Genomic DNA, 23,858 nt, shown 5'->3' on the forward strand with positions numbered 1-23,858 from the left:
ACTGATCAGTCCAGTCAGAGTCACGGGCCATGGTGGCGACTCACAGATATTGATTAGCTGACAGGTGACTAAGCTAGTGAAGGAGCATGTACGGCTGCAGTACATCATGTATTATACTGTAATGCCAGCGCACGTTCTATGAGTGTAGGTAAATGGTCAAGTGTACTGTGTGAATCGATCATTTTACTATACATGTTGGGCATTATTATTTTGCATATTATGACAACACACGGGCCAGACATTTGGCTCTCACAGGCCGCTAATTGGGGTTCAGTGCTCCAGGGATTCAGCTCTTGGGCACCCACTGTATTTTATTACTAAATCTTGAATCCCCCCTTTGAAGAGGTGACCGACTATCTTTGGACTTCATCCAAGACGATTGTGATTGTTGAAGAAATACAAAGAGTGAGATAGTTTCATACTTGTTCATATAACAGGTAGAGCCAGGCCACACTAAGTATTATCTCTTCGTTGTCTGTCGTCTTAATATGCACAGCAATTAGCAGCACGGTAAGTGCACCGCTGTGAGTCTTGGCAAAGTCAGTGTGAATTTAAACAAAAATCAGAGACCCTTGAAGCAGCCATCAAGGCATTGCTATAACAAATATGTTATTCCCGCATCTGTGAAAGTTCTCATTTATTAATGCTATGCCTGCATGGGAGTCAGAACTAGTTTCTTGGATAATCTGGTTTCCATAGCAGGTGATGTGATGGAAACATTGGCATAACTGTCATAAATCAATGGATTTGGAGTATTAAATTGGACATTGTTTTGTCTGTGCAGATTACGGAGGATGAGAAGGACAGAAGGTGATTGATACATCCCCAGGTGGATTTTAGGGACGAACACATGAGAACCAATGAAGTCGAGTCGGGATGTAAGGCAAACTTAAAAGGTTTATTTCAAAACCAAAATAAAAGTAACTAAAAACGAAATTTAAGGAAAAGCAATATAACAAAACTAGACCTGACTGGGGAACTTCTCCAAGTTGAAAGCCACAAACAAAAGGCCTGACTATCTTATCTACCAAAAGGTGATATCAAAAACACATGGGTGGCACCAACCAATAATCCTAGTGTGTATAAACAGAAGGTGTAGAAGGTACCCCAATCAACCTATAGTCCATACCTTCCGCCACAACTTACGTATACGGAGAGCACAGGTCCACATGTCTCAATAACTAACAAATAAGGCAGGTAACAGAAATCAAAGTAAGAAGCAATAGGCAGGAGTTTACGAGCAGCAGAGAGAAGAGCGGTTGACTCCCTTTTCATGTGGGCCCTGGGTCGTAATTGGACAATCCGGAGCCAAAACAACCAATCAGCAGGCACCACCAGACTTCCGAGGTGGAAACCAATTGTGGAATCAACCTACGAAAATAAATGGGAGGAGGAGAGGGAGAAATACGTTGCCCCCTGCCTGGCATGTAACGGTGATATTTATGACCGCTGTACAAAAACACAATTTCTTTTTTAATTATTGTGAACAGTGGCCATAAGTTTCTAATTTGCGTCTTTTTATTATTGTTTGGGTTTGAGTCGTGAGCCAAGGAACAGCCTGTGTTCCCCTTGAGTACTCGGGTGGTGAGCGTTTGATGTATACACATTTCTTCTGAAATTGACTGACCTGTTGAGCCGAAGCAGACCGGATTCTTTAACTTCATAAACTGCGGTCTGGACTTGTTTGCTGTAGCGTGCATAAGTACAAACACTTGTTAAATAATCGCAAAGTAGACAGTACAGCTATTCTAATGTCTGAAAATCAAACCGTGTTTAGTGAGTGATTTGGGCTTAACAATTGCTCCTCTCACCTAGGTTTCACATGGTGATCACTGTGCTATTTATGGAAGTAAATAATGGTTGGTGGGGGGAGGTCATTCGCCATATGGTTGGGTTTTGCCAAACACATAGTGAATGTGTAGGGCCGCAAATAGTTATTTTGTTGATTATCATTTGGCCAACAAAAAATTTACTGTCATGTAAAACAAAGAAAATTTGTACCTACTCATACAACTGAGTGTTTGGACAATTTTTTGCATTTTTGCTTGATAAATAACTTGAAGCATTTAATTCTATATCAGAATAGTTTCTCTTCTTCTTTTTTTTTTTTTTATCAACTGATTGATAAGTTGTCAAATCATTTCAGACCCTGTCTGCTCCAAATCTATGCTGTCTTTCTTTTTTTCTTTTTTTTGTAGTCAAACCATTCATTTCAAAATACCCGTTGAAGCAAAACAGGACTGGTTTTCTTCTAATCATAACATCGTTTTCACCGTTGCACTGAGCTCAGCATTTTCTATGGAACTGTATAAGCCATGCGGACTCTGCTTCTGCTGCCGCTTCTGACCCAGATTTACGCAGACAGCAACAGATCCATCTCGAGCGCGCTGGCCGAAATGCATCATTAAACTTTCCCCGTATTCCCAAATGACAGAGGAACATGAGAATTCTCCTTGGACAGCGGATATGTATTTTGTATCAACAGAGCTGCCACAGTTTGAAGGACTTGCAGATGTGTTGGAGTGACTTCAGGCCTGACTTGCTTTGGTGGTTGGCCCTCTGCTTCTATTTAGCGTACTGTATCAGCTGCGGGAGTTTCTTGGCATTTTCACCTGTTTGGAAAAGTGCTTAAAACACCGGGGCTATTCTGAGTGCTTATTTTGTTTACAGGTTATGTTAGCTCTTGAGTTGCCATATACCGCTGTTGCCAAGGCCAGAAGTTTAGAGTATGCTGAAAGATGAATTTCAGAAGTGTGAAAGCCTTTTTAAGAAGTGGGAAACCGACACCATTTGACCCAAGTAGGGTATGAAATGCTCCATTAAGGGCTACTGTAAAATGCCCAGATATTTACACTGTATCCATCAATTTGTTACGCGGAAGCTGTGTCCAATCTCTGGGATTATAGAAAATTACTTGGAACATTTTATTCTGTTCCTGTAAATCAGCAGTATCAGTAACCATGCCAAACACAATATGCAAAGAAATGGAGATCCACCATAAACGCTGCTTTGAACAAAGATAACGTAACATTTTGAGGGCTGGGTAATCTCTCCGTGTGTGATTTGGCTGTGTTACGGTTAGTTTAAACCTGATCAAGCCTATGCGGTTTTACGAATTTATGTTTTTTTTTTTTCTTTCTTTGTCCGTCTAGCTGCCTCTGAGGGGAGAGTCAACGGCGGGGAGGATTTCTTTCAGAAGGTGAGTGTGTAGTCTTTACTTGGATAACGTTTGCTTTTTCTTTGGGTCGCGTTCAAGCCCACAGAGCAGCACTTCTCTCCTGGTAAGGGAGCAGATGTCAGGTGCTCCACTAGTCGCTCCTAATTCCAAATCAAAACAAATAAAAACAATGGAAGGACACTGACGTTAAACCACTCCAGGGCTCTTGTGCTTGTAACACAGCTGACACAACACTCGGGGTTTCTCGCTTACATAATGGACCGTAACATACCAGGTTATCTCAAGTTTAAAACAATGTTAAACATGGGTCTGATCAGGCAAACTCTGCCTCATTGACTTTCTTTGCTACTGATTTAATTAACGTTCTCAAGCAATAAAACAAGTATTTGCTTCAGTGATCTTAAGTAGTTTTAAAGTGGCCGCTTTTTTGTGACAACTTGCTCTCATTCTCTCACTGGTGCTGATTGGCTAGTCACATGTGAGATTGCCTGATGTTAAAGAGTAACTGTATAGTTGGAAATATTATTACAGAAAGTATTTTTTTAAAGTACAGTAAAGTCATTTCCAAACATTCATTAACAAGGATATATTGGCATTCCCACGTTTTAGTCCTACAACTTATTTTAACTATGGGTGACTTCCATTGATTTCGATATAAGATTACCCCAATGTGTCCCAAAATAGACAGGGTTGGTTGATTTATTGAAATATATTTGTTTTGTCAGAACATTACAAACGTGTTATGGATTGTTTTGGCGTCAAAAGTCAAATTGTTGGCCTAGAGAATCATCCAAAGGCAGTGAAACACCAAGCCGACAGTCGGCCTTAGGCCAGTGTCAGGCTCTTGGTGAGCATCTGTGGCCCTGTTTTTGACAGCGTGTCCCTCACTGGCAGTCGACTCCTGTCGAGTCAGCATGCTGAATTGGCGGCGGAACAAGTCGGTCTGCGAGATCACTGTGATTAGTGAACCAGTGCCCAAGAAGTAAAATGGAACTGACATAAGTATACAAAACAGGGGCACACACAGACGCCTCTTCTTGCTTTACATCTTTATTTAATCTGAACACATTATTACTACGACATGATCGTCTAAATAAAGTAGACCAACTGAAAAGCATCATTCAGGAGAGGCCAGCTATGCAACAGTTTGTAGCTCTTCCTAGCTTCCTAGCCTTGCAGTTATTAGTGGCTCACCTGGTTTCCCATTTTGAATGACAAATTTAGACTACAGCTATATGCTGGTTTAAACAGTTGTATGTATGTATGTGCCAAACTTTGGTTCAGATACAGACGATGTGTGGCAGCGTCACCATCTGCGTTTGTTGCCAGGTATTCATCATCTTCTGTAACCGCTTGTTCCTGTTAAGGGTCGCGGGGTCTGCTGGAGCCTATCCCAGCTGTCATCAGGCGAGAGGCGGGATACACCCTGGACAGGTCGCCAGTCTATCGCAGGGCTAACACAGAGAGACAGACAACCATTCATACTCACACTCACACCTACGGCCAATTTAGAATTACCAATTTATCTAACAAGCATGTCTCTGGACAGTGGGAGGAAGCCGGAGTACCCGGAGAGAACCCACGCAGACACAGGGAGAACATGCAAACTCCACACAGAAAGGCCCAGTCGGCCCATGGATTCAAATCCGGGACCTTCTCGCTGTGAGGCATCAGTGCTAACCACCTTGCCACTGTGGTTAGCAGTTAGGTATTCTGTACTTTAAAACAACCACCCAACAGCTGCAAACAGAGCTCTTGTTCTTAATAAATGAGGTAGGATGTCGGTGTTGTGTCATAATTTGGCTGCTGAAGTCCCCGGTCTGCTGTGAAGGGTTTAGGATGGTTCCAAAGAGATGTTGGCAGCTTAAAGCCCAACACATACAAATGAATGACACATAAGTCAAAAACATTGGCGAACAAAGATGTTGCTGATGCCATGTTCCTTGGCTGTTTCTTTGGCCAGAAGTCTTTGAAGCGCAGTCACAGCGGGAATCACATTGAAACCGTTTTTATAATAAAGAACATGAGCACGATATCTGACACCTGACACCCTGATATGAGCATTGAGGTACTCAGTTGACCACTGCAGCAGACTCTAACAATCACATTACTGTGAGGAAAAACAAATGTTAACATCAGTTAATGTGTTGCCCATGAAATGGCAATCAAATTATCATGATATGCTCGATTTACACTTAATTTGAATCCTGATTATTGGAGTCAAATTACGTGCGTCTGATTTCATTAACGGCATGACAGATGAATCACATGAAAGTTGATCCTAATTGAATTTTGACACCAGATATTGTGACGGCATCTTTAGCATGGGTCTCTCGTTCATTCGTTCTTGTTTAAACTCCAGCTTCCTTATTATGTTAAACTCCCTCTATAGTATGTTAATGGGCTGTAATGAAATAAATGATGGACAGCGGTTTGTTTAAGCATTCCTCCTTTGTCTATTTTCCCTATTTGGTTTTGGAGGCTAGGAAGATCAGTTTAATGTCAAAGAAGGAGGCAATTTAACTGTCCCTGAAGCAGCTTTCAAAAACCAAGTAATGCAAACCAGGCGCCTTAAGATTCCCCGCATTGGAATTTTAACAAGGACTCAAGAAATTCTGTACTGTAGCTCTGTCTGCTGCTCTTTTGGTTTGGATATAATCGTATTGTTTAAGATATCCAGTGTAGATGTCTGCCTCACTGCACAAAGCTGTTCTGACGAAATGCGGCTGTTGGTGTATTGACTTTGCCCGTCAGGTTTTTAAAGTCTCTGGCTTGAGTATAGTCACAGCCTGTTCAAAGAAACCGTGGTTACCAGAGGTGAAGTTGTCAATTAGAAATTAGTGCACAGCTGTTTGGGTTGGCAGTCTGGCGAGGAGCGGTAAAGGCCGACTGCTAAAGTCTTGTTTTTATTGTAGAATTTCCATTTGGATAACTCTGTATAGTTTCCCTCTGATAGCGTGATCGCCATACTTGCCAAATTGAAGTCAGGAAAATAAACACTGAGTGCAACTGTGGAACGGTATTGTTGAGAGAATATGGATGAGGTGTGCGAAATACCTTGAAGTTGATGAAAATGGAAATTCTTACTTGGACTGCTTCCTGCCTAGTCCAACACACCCATGTACCGCACACACTCACTGAGACTAATAAAACACATGCGCAGAAACTCTCCCCAATGTAAGAAAGCATGTGGTCATTTTTTGACTCACAGACTCTTTTAGGCTTTGGGAATGAGATTTTTGGTGTTGCCTCAGCATTGAGATTTGGAGTTCAATCGCTGGCGAGCCCAACATAAAATGGTCCACCCCCGCACTTTCTCCCAAGACCTGCTGTGGGTGATCAAACTCTTACTCACTGTCTGCTGAACTTCCTTTGGGCTCCGTTGTAATAGAGAGCCAGAAGACCACCCTCTTCATGTAGTCAGTGAACATTTAAAGATGATGGCAGACAAAGATGGACCACATGAGGGTGCCCCATGTGGGAAATTAGCCATGTGCAAGTCCCCGCAGCTCACATGAGGGAATCTCGCCAGCTACATCCCTCCGTCCTCTTTGTTTGGTCTTGTGTCTCTCCCTCATGTTTTCTGTTTTGCTCCTCTCCCCTCCTGCTGCTTTAGTGCTATTTCATCGTTGCGCTGTTAAATCACTGGTGTGTCATTGTTATCAATCTGGTGTAACCAGGGGATTTCTTTGCAAATTAAATTCTATTGTTTAATAGAAAACACGCTGCAGTGCACTGCTGTGCAGCGAGTGTTTTGGGCTGTGGATTGTTGGAGTGTCAGATCATGGCACAGAACAATAAGCTTTTTGGAGAGCTAAGTGGAATTTGGGTTGTGAGGCATCGAAGAAGCCTTGAGAAGCTTGGCTGGTTGAGGCGATAACTGTGCACCACAGAAGAGCTTGGAGTGGATCTGAGTTGAGAGATGCTTTGAACCTCCAGCCAGTTCATCCCTGATCCCCTGCTTCCATCCTTCTTCCCAGAGGTTGTGGTTCTGTAAATAATGCCAGGCGTGTTTTTTAAGTGCTAGTGAGGCCAGGCGTTACTGAGTTCATTTTGTCTATAGCACAGAATCTTCTTCTATTTAGTATTAAAATTAAGATTTAAAAAAAAAAAAAAAAGATGGCATAAAATTGTTGGATATTAAAATAAGTAGGATAACATGTCTAGCATGAAAACTAACAAATAGATTCTTTGATTGAAAGGCATGTAGTGTTGATTTGACTTCAGACAGCAGAAGAATGTTTCCGCAGAAGAGCGTTGCTTGTAATGTGTGTTTCGTTTTCATAATCATGCATATGTTAGTATTGGCCCAGAGGAGTAATGGGGCTGTAACAGCGAGTTAGCACTCGGATTGCTAACATGAACTCAGTTATGACTGTTGAGTCTCATGGGGACGGTTCCGTCAATGTTGTCAGAACTGCTGTTCTTTCAGTCTCTTAACTCTGCTTTACACCCCCCAAAATCCCATGTGTCCCCTTGCAAACACACACTCTCTCACACACACACACAAGCACACATTCCAGCTGAATCAACAGCTGCACCATTGCAACGAAGTCCAGGAAACATGCCTCTGCCTTGTCGATTGCTGCTATGCAATACACAGTCACGTGTGTTGAACGCACGTGACTGTAATTGAGGACCTTTCCTTAATGGCATCCCGTTTGATTTTACATACAGCCCTGCACACATCTGCATATGCCAGCTGCAAACCCCTAAGAAGCAATCATCATGTCAAGGTCGCCCCGTGAAACTTATCAGAGCCATTTCTGTATGTATTCTTTTCAGACAGGGTGCGGTGACTGAGAAGAAAGGGTGGAACGGCAAATGTATAGGTTACTTAATATGTGCAAATATCTTGACCCATTTGAGAGGTATTTGCTAGCCCCTTCATAAAAATAAACACCGTCCACCCTTTAAAATGGTGTGTGGTCTGTCAGAAATCAGTCCCATCTGCAGGCCGCTGCCAAGAACAGCAACGCTGGACAGGAAACAGGTTTTTCTGAACAAAGCCCTTTTTACAAAATAGTTGATGAGGCACAGGGCAGAGTGTTTGATAATTTTAGGAAAGTATGATTGGAAGGTCTGAAATGATGTCATTTTTAATCATAAGTCCTATACTTTGTAGTTGTCAAAAAAAGACCGAAAAGTAAATTTCCATTGTAAATAAGCACTTTTTAGTGCCATTTTTATATGAAACTTGCAATCAGTCATCAGCCATTTGCCATTTGAGTATCGCCGTTATAATTTAAATGACCTCTGAGGGGTTCTTAAGTTTCTGCTTTTAAATTGAACGCCTGCAGGATAAAAAACAGACACATCTGTCTCTGGAGACTAAGTTTAAGAACCAAAGACAAAAAATAAGAGCAGTTCAAGCCAAAAGTATAAGAAGAATTTCTCCTTATCTCTGAAACAAAATGTCCTCTTAATGTTGTTTGTGATACATCCAGCTGTTGATATGAACGAATGACTTCAGAAGAACAGTTTGCATTAGGCTGCATTCAGGGTATTTGTGATTTATTCTCCGTTCTCACATATTGCAGTCGACAGTTGGAGATAAGACCTCGGGCTCACATGAAACCCACCAACATAAAACTCTCATAAAAAAAGATTTCGGTTTCAGGCATGAATATCCCTGCGTGTAAAGCCATTCTGAGTGGATAGACTGATAATATTATTGCAGCACTTGTGATATTATGGCAGAAGGGAGGGTTGAGAAGGTATCCAGCAGGACAACAATAATGGGCGATCATTAGCACGCTGGATGCTAAAGCTGGAACTATTTTCAGCTTTAACGATACCACAAACAAATTCTTTACAATAATACTTGAGCAAGAGAAGAATCTGCCTTTATTTTTATTGCCCAAAATGATACTAAAATTCAGTTTGGTACCATGATTCACCCAGTTTAAAGTGGAAGTAAATTAGGATAAATGACGAGAATGACTGGAAGGGGTTTTTCTGCAGTAGGGCAATACTTCCTAAGAATTTGCAACTTGGGTCAAACGTTTAAGAGGAATAACGAGAAACATATGAGGAACAAACCGACAATAAAGAGGCATTTTCTGAGGAATGCTGGATCGTGCATTGTCCGAAGTGAAACTATTGAAAGGAAAGATCAGTAATCCTGTAAAACAAACCCTGGCACTGGTGGATTGAGAAGTGCTTGACAGAAGCAACATTTCTGACTCAAGGTTCTTGTTTTTGCTTTCTGGTGGCAGCGTAGTGGCAGAAACGCCGCGTTCTGCTGCCTGCCTAGGCCAACCATTTTGATGTGATTATGGGATGGGATGTAGAAAATCACTGAGGCTCGAAAGGGCTTCCAGTCGATCCAGCTGCAGAGGAAAGAGAGCCACACACCGGACCTTTTAAAGCTGGCTCTCTGTTTTACAGGTGTGTGAGCCTGGCAGGGAATGAGCTGTCAGACCTTGTTGTAAAGGATGCCAAACAGACCGCGCTACATCCAGAAAGGCATATGGAGGAATTTAAGTGCTTCCCTTTTTGATTTGTGCACCAGTTGTGCATCAACAAACTGTCATTCTTATTTTTTTTGGGAGAAAACAAAATGGCAGACAGAATTAGAAAGGGAATAATGAAGGCTGTGAATTTCTGCAGCAGTGCTATTAAACCTCAAATCTAATTTAAGCGATGATGGATCTTAATGCACCCTCTCTCCCATTTGAGTCACAACACGTGGCTTATGGCTTAATGAACTGGCCCACCAAGGAATATTAAGTGGCCGCCGCTCGTGCAATAGCTCGAAGCCTCTCGAGCTCGGCCACGTGCCTGAAACTTTGAGAAATTCATAATCTTCTCCACCCCGAAAACACAAACCCCTGGAAAGTATTAAAACAAACAGAAGACCACGGGACAGTTGTGAAAACAAGTAAAAGAGCACATCGCGGACAAAGCCATTAGGCGAGAGCACGTCAGCTTCTCATTTTTTGGACGGCTTGAGTGTTTTTTCCTAATTGTTTTTGTCTTCCAGTTCTCATGACACACAGGAAGGGTTTTGTTTGTGGATTTGCAGACAGAAAGCTAAGCAAGGTGAGCTTCTTTCTGGTTGAAAAGAAGAGCAGGAGGTTATACATTCCCCCCGATTTCCTTTATTGGCACCCTGACAGCCTCCTGACTAGCTCCCTACTCTTACTTTTTTCACTGCCAAGAGTTTGCTTTTTTCCCATCAATACATATGCTCTTGGTTACAATGAGTGGACTTCTACACAGATTGTTGTTGGCATTTTTCATGTGCTCCAGAGCAAAATGTTCTCCCATGTTTTATTCTAGGTTTTGGCGGTACCAAAATATCAAAGCAACGTCTGCAAGCATCACGTAAAAAACACGGCACTTGTCAAAACAGCTATTCTTTTATTTATGTACAACCTAGTGACTACATGAAAATAGGCAGACAGTCTTCGACATCACCCATAAATTTTGTTTTTGAATGCGATGTGAGTGGCACCGGCCATTGCCATCTTGGCACTGCCTTGCTCCACCCAACTCCTGGCAAATTCAAAAATGATGAAGAAGTGGAACATTAGCAGAGCTGAGGTGCACAACTTTAGCCCATTATTTAAATGAAGCAAAAGTTGTAAAGTTTACCCTTTCAATATGGAGGTCTATGGGGACTGACTCACTTTTGGTACCAGCCTCAAGTGGTGATTTGAGGAATTGCATTTTTAGCATTTGAGTACTTCCCGTTTGCCCCGGACACTGGTAGTGGCTAGGTACACATCGGTACTGGTTGACATGACATGAGTACCTTGTGTAGATTATATCATTGTGTGAACAGAGACTAGTTAACATTGACCATCTTGTAACAATGCAATGTTCTGCTAGCATTCATGTGGATGTTACTTAGACATCTACCACCCACCTAGACCAGACCAGGAACCACCACCCCATAGCGATGACACTCCTTGATGGCAGCAGCCATCCCCAGCAGGATGCAGCCTGACACAGACACACACACAAAAAAACAGTTTAGGAACAACTCAGAAAACATGGAAAATAGCACAAGGTGTTGACCTGGCCTCCAAATTCACTAGATCCCATCAAGTATCTTTGGGATGCTCTGGATCAAGCCTGATCCACAGAGGTCCCTCCCCTCAACCCATAGGACCCAAAGGCCCCCACTAACAACACTCTGTTGAAGACACGACAGGACACCCTCAGAAGGCCCATGTCCATTCTCACAAGGGAGACCCACACAATATTAGGAAGGTGGTCATAATGTTATGCCTGATATGTGTGTTTCGAGCCATTTGACCGACACAGCATTCGGTGCAACATGAAATCCATAGTCGATGCTTGTGTGGGTGTCCACACATGATTAAACCCATGTCTACATGTTCTCCTACACTCATTGTCCTCTGTGTGTGTGGTCTTCTGGTTGACCTGCTGCAATTGATGATGCTCTGTGTTTTCACCGTTATGTCCCCAGACATGTTTGAAGTTCTCTGCGTTCCGTAACTTATTTTGCCATGTTAATGTTCCGACCCACTTTTTAGCTTTTGTATATTAATAACCTTTTTTCATGTGTTCAGCAAAATGTTTTGTAGTACACTTGAAGCTGTTGTTTACATGTCAAGCTCAGCAAAATCCCCATTTAGACACTGCAGTGCTCCTGATATACTTACTAGAACTGAAGGATACCTGGTCTTTATAAGCAACATAGCAGTTAAATGTAGTAATTTTGAGAACAAATGTATAGACGGCTAATTTGTCATTCCTCTGACAAGTTATATTCTGCAAACTGAGTGTGTTGCTGTAAAACTGTACAGAGACAAGGTTGTCTTTTACTCATTTGTTTTTTCCTGCCAGAACACAGCATCTGTGATAAACTAATGTCAGTCTTCCCTCACTCCGTTCCAGATCATGGATGAGACCCAAACGCAGATAGCCTGGCCTTCCAAACTGAAAATCGGAGCAAAGTCCAAAAAAGGTGACTATTTTATTTTTGTTCTTTCTTTTCTCTTTGTTTCTTGTTCTGCCTCCACTGCTTTTGTCATGCTCGCTCTCCGTTTTTGATGAATGTCAGGCCAACAGAATGGATGAATCTGGTATCAAATGGAGACCAGGCTTGCCATTTGTTAGATGCAACGCATATCATTTCAAAACTCACAGTTGAGTTGTGTTTGTTTTCCGTCCAAGTTAGGTTAATGGTTATACGTCAGTGTTGTTTTAGCCAGGAATATGTTCTCCGGAAAGGGATTGAATTCAGATGGACGAGAAGGAAGTATTTCAAGGTTATGCTCGCGTTCATTATTGAAAAGATGAAAGCTTGCACGTTTTCCGTTCTTCATCTGCACGGAGGAATTTGTGATCATGCTGTGGGAGAGGAGGAGGAGGGAAAGTGGCTTGTATTCGAGCTCACACATTTATTGGCCAAGTTGCTTAAGCGCCCTGTTACCAATAAACCATTATCATGGTTATTTAAAGCTCTTCCGGGAAGGAGGGTGAGGAGGAGTAGGTGTAGCTGTGCCCACTGTTTTCCTCAGGAGACTTGCCAGTGTGCGTCTTCAAGCCAGATGTGCAGTCCAATGACATTATGTAACTTCCTCAGTCACTCTATACAGACAATAGTTGATTTTGAGCGTGTTTAACATTTTTTTCCCCTCTGGATACTTAATCTACTGTCAGTTCTGGCAGTACATTTACACGCAACCCTCGCTTCACCCCAAGCATTAGTTCATTCACAAAACCTGCCTCCACCTGGGAATGATGATGTGAGAATATTTAGAATTCTGACCCGTGATTTGTTGCGTGTCAGATTTTCCTGCTGTATTGCGTAAACCGAGAGGAGCAGAGGGGAAGAATGTTGGATAATCACTTAGCTGTCTTATGAGTGAATGCGTTTGTACAAGAGGAGACAATCAGGGCTCATGAGGCTGAGGGAAGGAGCGGAAAAAGGGGCAAGATGGCCGAATAAGACTACATTTTACCGTTTCAACTGTATCGAATTATACTGCATGCATCACCTGATGATTAAAACTTCACAGAAGGAAAATAACTCTAGACAACTGTCCACATTCCATTCTCCCCTCATCATGTAACACAGGATGGGAATAACACCAAACCCACTTTGCTCTTCCCTTAAATAGCGGATAACGGAGCTGTTTTGTTGTGCAACCAATAATTTTCAATCATTAATCTAAAATCATTCTCTTTAAGAGCGTTGGTGTCCCTTGTTTTCCTGGAATTTCACGTCCGTGCTTTTTCTCATGTGCAGTCTGGAACCGGTTACACGCTGCAGGATAGCAGCAGATGTGAGGTGATGTGTATGTTTGTAACCTCTCACCATACAGCGCCACACTCCATCAAAATGCCAGCTCCTCTAGGCTGTGTCATTTATCACCTGCAGCTAGCCATCTCTGCCACCTGCATGAGTGTGATAAGGCCAGTTGTTAGCCTCTGGGGCGAGCCGTCATCAGCACACTGTCAGTGATTTAATGCAGTGAGGACCCATATCACTCATATAGGCGACAGGTCTGTGTTGCAACTCACGCAGAATGGTCACTGCTGTGTCTTTAGGCCTAAAGCATGTTTTAATTCTAAAAGTTGAAGGCTTTGTTTTTGTGTGATAATCATCTTAACTCGACTCCCATTTGCCAGTTTTGTGTTTCACTGTTTCTGCAGATGTTTTGAATGAGAAGCCCCACTCCAAATGGACTTAATTCTCTTCATTTGTGTGGTATTTTCAAATGTAGTTTCTAGCTGGAAAAATGCTTTGGCCCTGCCAGTAGAAAGCTTTGGGTCAAAAGGTTTCTTCTCTGTCAAGTCAGGAACTGTGTAGAATTTGTGCGACTGAAAACACTCTCTTTTTGCAGCTGCAAGTCTGCTCTTGTTTGTGTTTGTTTTTATAGGTGTTACGTGTGCCAAATTAGGACTTAAGGTGTTCATTTTTTGTTCCGCAATCAATCATCAAAAAAAAAAAAAAATCAAAAAAAAAAAAGCACAGAGCACACTCCACTTCAAAAATGCGGGGGTGTTCTACATCACGACTGCAACACTCGTTTAGGCTGGCTAATGTTTGCCAGATGTGCTGTGCAGGTTGGATTGGGGACAGTGGAGGAACCGTACGCCCTCTAATGGTTAGAGTGGGCGCAGCAGGAGGAAGCCGAGAAATTTCTATTGTTCTCAGCAACAGCTGAATGATGGGAAAAAGTCCTGGAACCAGTGCTGAGATGAGTCTCCGACCGCTCTTTGTGCTCTTTTTCTTTGGATTTCCTGTGTTTTCTTTTCCTGTCTCAGACTGCAGCTCATATTTTGTTCAGTTCCCCAAACAGACCATCGTTAGTCCCTCATGTGATGCAGTGTCTTGTGAAGCTCCAACACGATTAGCGCTCGTTTGTAGTCATTTCACTGTAAGATGAGAATGTCTCTTGTTTTTAAAAGAAATCGCCTGACTATATTTTCATGTTGTTCTAATTTCTGACCTGTTTAGGATTTTTAATTTTTAAGTCTAAACATGTGGCTGTGGGTTTCTCTGTGGTCCCTGTGACTTTGTAATAATAAATCTAATTCTGCGAGTCCTGTCTGAAGGCCGTACTGTACATCTAAGATGCTGTAAGTGCGTGTGTGTGTATATGGGGAGGGGTATTCCTGGAAGGGGGTTTAGTGGACTTCCTGCTGCTCAGTACAGTTAACACGGGGGCGATGGACCATGGCTGTGTGTGTGTGTGCTTGCCTGAATTCATGTGTGTGTTCATGAATTTTTTGCATTTGCCTTCTCCAGGGGTTCTACCTGCAGCAGAGCCAGATGTAGGCTTACCCAATACTACACAGACACAAGCATTGGCTTAGAATGGTTTGGGTATGCAGCGTTTGGTTGTTTTAACGGTGGTATTTAGAAGATGAGGAGGCGCCGTTTGCTCAAGCTGTTAGGATCTCACTTGTACGGTCTTCTGGGTACGCCGAGTGTATTCAAACAGAAAATTAGGATGTCACAATTCTGTTTTGGATTGGTTCAAGGAAGTCGGACTGGTTGCGTCTGTGAGCTAAATTCAGAATGATACATTTTTGAGCTTCTTTCTAATTTTTTTTTCATCTGTATGACAGAATGAGGTTCAAGAAAACGAGGTGCCTGCAACTTCTGTTACTAAATTGCTGCACAATATTTATATTTATAACTCGTAATGTTCTTGTAGATTCTGCAGACCTATGGATTCCCTGAATATAATCCCACAGAGGCGCACCCCCTCCCCATCTTTTTTCTTGCCGACTCGAATGAGAATCTGCAGATATCAAAGCAGCAATTACTGTCTCACAGTCTTTGTCTGGTGCACTGTAATTTGTTGACGATTTCTAGACTGCTTTGTCATGTTTGGTTAAATGGGTTTGACTTGTGTCTCACTTTCGCATTCTGTCTCTGCCCTTTATCTGCACTGACTCGCACTCTCACGCTCACAGACATACTGAGCATTCGCAGACTTTGACGCTCTCCCGCGTTTAATGTTTGCCTCTTCCTGTCACCCCATGCAGATCCACACATCAAGGTGTGCGGGAAGAGGGAGAACGTGAGGGAAGCCAAAGACCGAATAATGTCTGTGCTTGATACAAAGGTACAGTAAACACATTTATCTCCTCCTTCCCGCTCTGCGTGTTTCTTATCCTTCCCTGCACCGAACGCATTTCACCTCCGCTCTCCTGCTGTCCAAGTGACAGATTGCTCACAGCAGCATGGCACCACTTGTCAATAATCTGGCCAGATACTTGCATCCTGAGCTCATCACGGATTGCTGAGCAGGCTTCATTCCCATGGCAACAGAAGATATCACATACCTTGGAAACCCTAGCACCACCTGGGGGCTGGAAGTCCTCCGTGCAGCCACTTAGAATAGCATCTCACTGCTGGCTTTGTTTATACCGTTTCATATGGTTTTGTCACGAAAATCCTTTTATAGTCTGGCAGACGAAGCACAGTTATTTGATAAATCTTTTTAATACTTTGTTGCTCATTTGTTTCCAAAATAACTGCAGCTGGGGAAAGTGTTTGAAGGAGGGGAATTTTCTATGTCTAGTGACTGTTTAGATACAGTTAAGAGAACAGAAGTTGCACTGACTTGTCAGTGATGCAGGAGTTATAATAAGAAGACTATTTGTTGTTTGGTTATATGCTTTAAAATATAATTTCATAGCTGTATTGTATGATATCAGATCATCCTCTGTTACACTTTCAACTGCAATGTATGTACATGCATTACCCATACAAGTTACAGATTCATAGTTTACTTAGTTAGTAGTTGTTTTTTTTTATAGTAGCATAATATAGTATACACATTGCAGTGAATGCAGTGGTTGAAATTAGCTTTTGGGTTTAATATTTGACCACCTGTATTTTGCCTTTAAAATGTTATCAATTGTCATTTTGCCCCACTTTTTCTATCTGCTCATTAGAGCAACAGGGTGACTCTGAAGATGGACGTTTCCCACACAGAGCACTCCCACGTTATTGGCAAAGGTGGCAACAACATCAAGAGGGTGATGGAGGAGACGGGGTGCCACATCCATTTCCCGGACTCTAACAGGAACAACCAGGCGGAGAAAAGCAACCAGGTTTGAGCCTCATAAAATCTCTTGAACCACAGCCGTGCACCGTGTCTATGCTTTGTCTGTGAGCGTGTTGCGTTCCACTGCCTTGAGTGTCCCCTGGCCTCGCCCCTTAGCAGTAGATTTTCTTCAGCAGCGGGTCGTTTCAGGTTCTAAATAGTTCTTTGAACTGTTGAGTTGATCTTTTGATCAGCCTTCCGGTCCATTTACTGACTGTCACCGGGTCTCAGACTGGACAGGTTGCAGAGAATTGGTCCAGTTGGCTGTTTTCATTGGCCAGCCCAGAGGAAGCCGGTGTGTTTTGGCTGGACTCAGTAGAAGAGCAGTAGGATCCTGCTGTAATTACCATTAAAGTGTAGCATGAGGAGTTCAAAGGTGCACGCTGCTGGGCAGAGCATTAGATGTGTGTCTTTGCCCGCTGGTCTCTGGTGCACCTGTGTATGAAAGTCAAAACTAATTTTGAAAGGTCTGCTGACTTCACCCTTTATCTCTGGACTTTGCATCGAATGGTTTGCACGTCCTGCATATGTACACCATTCTCAGTACTCTGCATGGACTGCTCAACCCCCTCTGATGATGCAAGTATAGGCTGATGAGTAAAAAAGAGATTCCTTTCAGGCCCCGAACCCCTTATGCTGTCTCTCATTTCAAAAGCTTTCTTATTGCAGCAGAGCCTCAGAGATACAGTGCATCTTAAGAAGCAAGTGGTGTTGATAAGCAGATGTAGATAGCTAACCATTTATTGCTCCCTGGAGCTGGTATGATTCAGTATATTGTTGGAGTGTACTTCAGTAAGGCAGATGTTTGCTAACAGGTTTTTAACATTGGTTTTCAGTGTATATCATTACTGCACACAAGTCAATTTGTGCGTACGTGTGTTTTTAAGCTCCCAAAAACTGTTCATTAGAGGTTCAGATTCTGTGAACAGTTGAGACAAGAGAGGAGAAATCTAATGAGTCTATTTATCACCTTTTCATTATGGAAATGAGCTTAATCTCTCATTTTGCGGTTGTGTTAACAAGTCAAGTAAATTGCGGAGGCCGTGATTCTCATCATTACTATGAGCATGATTTGATTCATAGTTATAGTAATGATTAACAGCGTTCCCTGCAAATATGTCACAAATGGATTAGGTTTCAGGTTTAAACTTTTTTTTTCCGTTTTCACAGTTTGTTCTGCATTTAGCTCCCAGTATTAATATTACGAGCAACTGTATGTAAGGCCGTTATTTGTCTTGGTTTAGGTTCAGAACTGGCTGACAGATTTACATATGTAACTTTTTATTGTGAACAGGTGTCCATCGCAGGGCAGCCAGGAGGGGTGGAGGCAGCTCGAGTCAAAATAAGGGTAAGTTGGAACCCGTCCACATTTGTCTTAAAGGGATACTCCACCCAGAATTTTGAGTGTCAAAAACTCATTCCCTGCAGACTTGGAGAAAAAAAAATATAAAGAAAAGATATGACTGTGACTGTCCCGGTTTACGCAGACAACTGTTTGGGTCTCATGAGATTAGGGAAACAATTTCTTGTGAGCTCATTCGTTTCTATGTGGAACGAGGCAAGTTAAATTAGCTTCCAGCTTTTTGCTTTGCCGGGCAGGATTTGATAAAGCCCTCTGTAATTAACAAATTTTTGGACTGCTCTTGTTAGCTTCCTATCCTCACTTGATCCTGCGGTTTATGTTTACAACCCTGCTAATGCCGTTTCACTTTCTCCCTGCCCGTGGCCACAACACAAGCAAATTTTCCTGGCAAATTTCACTCCAACTGCAACTTCAGAGTCCCTCTCCTGTTCTTCTACACATTAGCTACCTTGATTTATTCTCTGTTTAAACACCTGGTGCCGTTTACTTATTGACTCCTAGAGGATGCATTTAAGCAGTTACTTAGTAAATAAAGAAGAAAAAGAAAACACCAAACTCAAGTTCACGTTCCTACCTAATCCTACTGTGGAAGAGCTCCAGGGTTATACTAGGTAATTGCGCACTCTTAACACACTTCCTCTAAGCCACAAGCACCATTCCTAACTTATTCTCCGACCACTTAGTAAAACACAAGCATGAGCCTCGGCCCCTTTTGCACGCCCATCTCCAACCTACTTCCTTGCCTCTCCTCCGTCTTCAGTTTCATTCTGACCGGAAGACCGACCTCAGCTTCAGCGCTGTGTTCGTGTGAACTGCTGTATCTCTGAACTTTCGCTGCGTTTCGACACTTCAGCGGCCGTCTACAGCGAACACGTTCCTCCACTGTAAAGTGACCAAAGCTAACAAGGCCGGGTTCACATGTAACAAATGACTGTGTGAGTGAAGTGTGTGTGTGTGATGGAGAGAAAGGCCAAAAGGGAAGGTCACTCTGGATATTTTCACAGTGTGTATTGGCAAATGTCAGCAGTTGTGCATACCCATACCTCTCCGTGCTTAATGGGTGTTTTCATAAGAAACAAGGCACAGCCCAGTTCAGCGTCTTTTTTTACTAAGGGTGAAAAAAGAGAGTAATCAAACCAAACCATACTAGTGCTGCACAAAGGGCTTCATAACGTACGCCGCAGCCAACCACAAAGATTGTTCTGACCTCCAAAGTAGACGCAGTCAGCAGACAAGTGGGGTGAACAAAAAGAGTTTCGCTTTCTGTAAGCTTGGCTCCTCGGCTAATTCTGGGATACCCAATAACTGTGTTTAATGTTAAACTTTCAATCAGTAATGACATTTAACAAACTTTGAACGTACCGCGTTTGCGGCAGTTTTATTTTACAAGGATAGTTGATCATTTTAGAAAATATGTACTTACTTACTTTACTTACCTTCTTGCTGAAAGGACAGATTATTTTAGACTATTGATGTCTGAGCCAGGAGATGGTTCAAGGCCTGATCCAGGGTCTATTATGCACATTTCCAGCTGTATATTTTTATTCTGGGACTCCACTATGATGGCTTTGCAGAATTCCCAGATATGGTATTATTGATTAGTTGTTTTCCTGCCCTGGAGTTCATCGTTACGTCTGTAAAAAGCATTTTATCTGCTGATTTCTTTGAGGCTCCTGTCCCTAAAAGCACATTTTCTCCTGACTGACCCATCTGTGGAAGACTTCCTCAGGGCAACACTCGCCGTTTGTGAACTGTACTGACTGTCTTTTAGAGGTGTGCCGCGCCTCAAGCAGATGACCATACGAAGAAATCCAAGAGGAGTGGACGTCAGCTCGACGCAAAAGATGAAAATGTCAGAACCTTATTTCCTAGTGTTTAGAGCATTTCAGGGTAAAGTGCCCACCGCCCAGTTTCGTGTTTAACAGACAGGAGAAAATAGTATTGATCTTTTCATTTAACCCTCGCCAAGAAACTGAAAAAAAAGTATGTTGCCGAAAATATCAAATGACAACTTAAAATCTGTATTAACAGAGAAACATTTGTCTCATTTGTGTTGAAAAAAAGAGGCTGGAAAGTTTACCCCAGTTTCTTCATCCCCTCCTGTTGAGGGTATTTTTCCAATAATCTACATTGAAATGTCTTCTGAGTGTGATTTAGACCACATCCTCATTCATCTTTCCTAAAACTAGAAGTCGCTGGGTTGTGCCTTCTCCTTTAGTTCCATTAGCAATGCACACAATGGTCCTTTAACATTCAGACATACTACTGTGGACTTACTACTGTATTTCCGAGGCCTTATTGGGCGGACAGTCTATATTCAGACAGTTGTTGAGGTGATTGATTTTTGGGGGATTTCTAGCAGCCTCGAGAGGTGGAGCAGACAGGCAGGTGATGAAAGGTCTGGCCAGTGGCTTTACCTCGAAGATATTTTCATTTTTCTTCATCTCTCGCCTTTGTGGCAGGAGAACCGAGGCCCTTAAGCAGCGCTCTGATTGAGCACACGTGAAACTCGTGAAATATTTGCCAGGTAGACACTCTGAAAAAAGCTGAAGTCAGCTCCGCCATAAAAATTGGTCTATTCTTCATTCAGCGCCTGACTCCTGCTGTTCTGCTTGTCCTCCTCTGTATTTGCCTCGGTGCTGACCTAAATTTCCCGAGCCCTCAGAGAGCGAGTACTGAAACGTGATATAAATGTAAGGCCAAGCGCATATGGGACTGATCAGGGATGCATTTCTTTGGTCAGAGCAATTCATGCTGCTTGCCCTTCACTGGCAGCCAAAACCATAGTGGCGCTCTGCCCAAGAGTCAGTGTTTGGATAACTGTGTGCGTGTGTGTATGTGTGTGTGTGTGTGCGCGTTTTCATTCTCTTTGTGCGTGTGTGTGTGTACATTCCCTTGAGTTTGTGTGTGTGTCTTGTGTGATTTCTCTCCCATGCATGCATAAACATGTGTGTGCACGAAGTGAAGCCTTCCCGTCAGCATCTATTTATTTTGAATGACGGCTGTGATGGTACTGACGAGAGCTGATGCCTGCTGCCAGTCCTGAGGTTTTATTCAGTGACTTGAAGTTAACGTCGATGATTTGCAATATTCGAAGGCGTACTTTGAATAGCTGCACTGTTTAAACGGTGAAATTCTGTGCACCGCTATTCGAAAGCTGGCACGGCCTAACTCATTTTAATTATCCTTTTTTGGATTTACTGGAGCTGACAGATATCTGTGCCAAATTCTGCCACGTTCTGCTAAAGGAAGGATTGTTATGTCTGTATGTCAGGTCATATAAATCTGCGTTATGTAAAGACATCACCCTTGTCCTTCTCTGTTTTTATATGGATCCAAATGGTCTTCATCAGTCTGAGCACCTTGATACAATTCTCTGCTTGTTATATTTTGTTAAAATTTTGAAGTCTTGTTTGACACGTTTTATTTGAATTTTGCAGCAGCCATAAAATCTGTCCAAATATGCATATCTGCAGTGTTTCAGCAGCCACTGTGATGTTTCCCTGACCCTATAAAGGAATGCACTTGGGTGAATGGGAGGGCTTCAGGGTGCTGGCCTGCCATCAGAAACCTCTTAGTGTCCAGTGTCTTGCCCAAGCTTCACCACCGCCTGAGCCGCACACCTCAGGGGTTGTCACTCACCGTCTTACTCTCCATCCTTCCTCTCTTTCTCTCTGTCCCTCCGTGTTACTTCAGGAGCTGCTACCTCTCGTGCTGTCTTTCGAGCTCCCGGCCATCATGCAGTCCGACCCCAGCTCGCCCACCGTGCAGCACATCTCACAGACCTACAACCTCACAGTCTCCTTCAAGCCCCCGACCCGTCTCTATAGAGCCACCGGCGTCGTTCGCGGCTCACAGAACAATGCCAACGCAGTCAAGGTGAGGAGGTCCACGTCATTTATAAATATGGAAGAACGCTTTTGACCAGTGCTTTTTGGTACTTGTTTGTGAGAATATTGCGAGAAAACGCCTGCTAGAAATTTCCAGAGCCCAGGGTGACGTCTTCATGCTGTTTGTCAAATCACACTGACTGATGAAATCCAGAAAGCCAGCAAATGTTTACATGTTACAGCTCGGAGCCGGTGGCTAATTGCCTTGACAGATGAGTCAGTCTCATTATTGTGTCACTATAAATTTCCTGGTTCTGAATTAATTGTAACAATCACAGTAAAAAAACAAAAAAAAACAAAAATGAAAAGTTTCTGTCCCTTTAACTTGCAGCAGACAAAAAGCCAGTGTGTGTGCTGTTAAAGACTGATCATCTAAATGAACTGTGACCTGTTCACTCAGTGTCGGACGTGTCAGTGTTGTGACATCTGAGTTATTCTCCACCTTTTACAGCGGTGAGCCGCGGACCGAAAGAAAGGTTTTCCTGAGCTCCAAGTCAAGGCCCACCAACGCTGTCGGCGTTCCTTGCGTTTCTCGTATAAACCGCCTCATTGCTTTCTGCACCACGGGGGCAAGAGAGTGTTGAGAGATGTTTGGTCACTTGAACTGGACGGCTGCTCGTTCAGCTATCCGCTGGGTTAAACTAGGATTTTAAGTTGCTCTTGGAGTTTCTTACTTTGTTTCCTTCCTGTTGCTTGTGTATGTTCATAATCATACTGTATATGTCACATATAAATACACACAGATGCATTTCCTCGACTGGCATCCGAATTGTGGCTAGTGACAGACTGCCAGAGACTCTCGTGTCTGCCAAGAAATCATATCCACCAACTCACTTTTTTCCCATTACCAAGCCTAAGTTAGCAATCATTTCAGAATGCCACCAGCTGCATTTGGCATATGTGCATCACAGCATTTGTTTATTCATTCATGTATGCCATAGCTCCTCTATTTGGATTTAAGTGCTAGTGTGCATATGCACGAAATTATTGTGTTCTTTGCTCGTGAAATCCATGCGTGTGCAAAAGCATTGCCCCCAAGTTTGTGCTAGGTCTGAGGGGTCAGTCAAGGCTGGGACTTGTGCCAGAATGAAGACTAGAGGATCAGAGGAATATGTGCGCTATGTTATGTGGTGGTGTGAGACCCCTGAAACACCTTCGGAGATTGCCAAAACCGCTGTGAATTGTTGTCTTATGCTGGCCGCAGTGTGTGGATTCCTGTTGCACACTGGAAATGACTTCTTTTACTAGGCCAAGTGATGGCTTGCAGCGGCAGCGAGGAATGAGACTGTTCAACTGGTCGGCAGATGCAGTGGAAAACACAATGGTTTCCATTTGGTGGCATAGAAAACGCTGTGTTTTCTCTGGGAATTGGAGCAACATAGTTCCGCTTTTCTGCTTGTTAGCCATTTAGTTTCTAATGTGGTCTGCCCTAAATGTGATGCTGTTATTGCTTTGTTTTAGTTTTTAAGACGACTTAGGAGCCATAAAGGTCACCTTCGCTTTGACATCACTGAACTGCTCCGTCTTTTTGATCGCTTAGTTCTGTTGAGCAGAGTTTACTGGTTGTCTCACATACTTGCTTAAAAAAAAATAAAGGTGATATTCCTTCAGGGCTGTAGCTCCAACACAGGAATACTCATTGGATGGCCTCTCTTGTTTAATCATTTATTCAAACTGGCTTTTGTCTAAGCATGTGTAGACTTGTGTAGAAACCTGTGTGTTTTATTGTCTTCCTGCTGTTTTTTGACTTATTTTATGGTTTTGTCTCTAAAATTTTAATTCTGTGAAGCGCTATACTAAATAAACTACACTAAATAAGTAACATTAACTTCTTATCACATCTTTATGTGATTTAAGATAATAAATGTCAGTTTTACTGT

At 42.7% G+C, this 23,858-nt stretch overlaps 1 protein-coding gene across 1 annotated transcript in view; it reads left to right on the plus strand.

Annotated features, from left to right (window-relative positions):
* bicc1a (BicC family RNA binding protein 1a) overlaps nt 1–23,858 on the plus strand; it is a 57,266-nt gene that overhangs the window by 14,960 nt on the left and 18,448 nt on the right. Inside the window, exons 2-7 of the mRNA XM_084561868.1 lie at nt 3,153–3,199; nt 12,050–12,119; nt 15,659–15,738; nt 16,574–16,732; nt 18,020–18,073; nt 21,785–21,967. Coding sequence (XP_084417994.1) covers nt 3,153–3,199; nt 12,050–12,119; nt 15,659–15,738; nt 16,574–16,732; nt 18,020–18,073; nt 21,785–21,967 — 593 coding nt within the window. The remainder of the gene's footprint in view (nt 1–3,152; nt 3,200–12,049; nt 12,120–15,658; nt 15,739–16,573; nt 16,733–18,019; nt 18,074–21,784; nt 21,968–23,858) is intronic.

This window comes from Chelon labrosus, assembly GCF_963514085.1.
Source record: "Chelon labrosus genome assembly, chromosome: 15".
NCBI classification, from domain to species: Eukaryota; Metazoa; Chordata; class Actinopteri; order Mugiliformes; family Mugilidae; genus Chelon; species Chelon labrosus.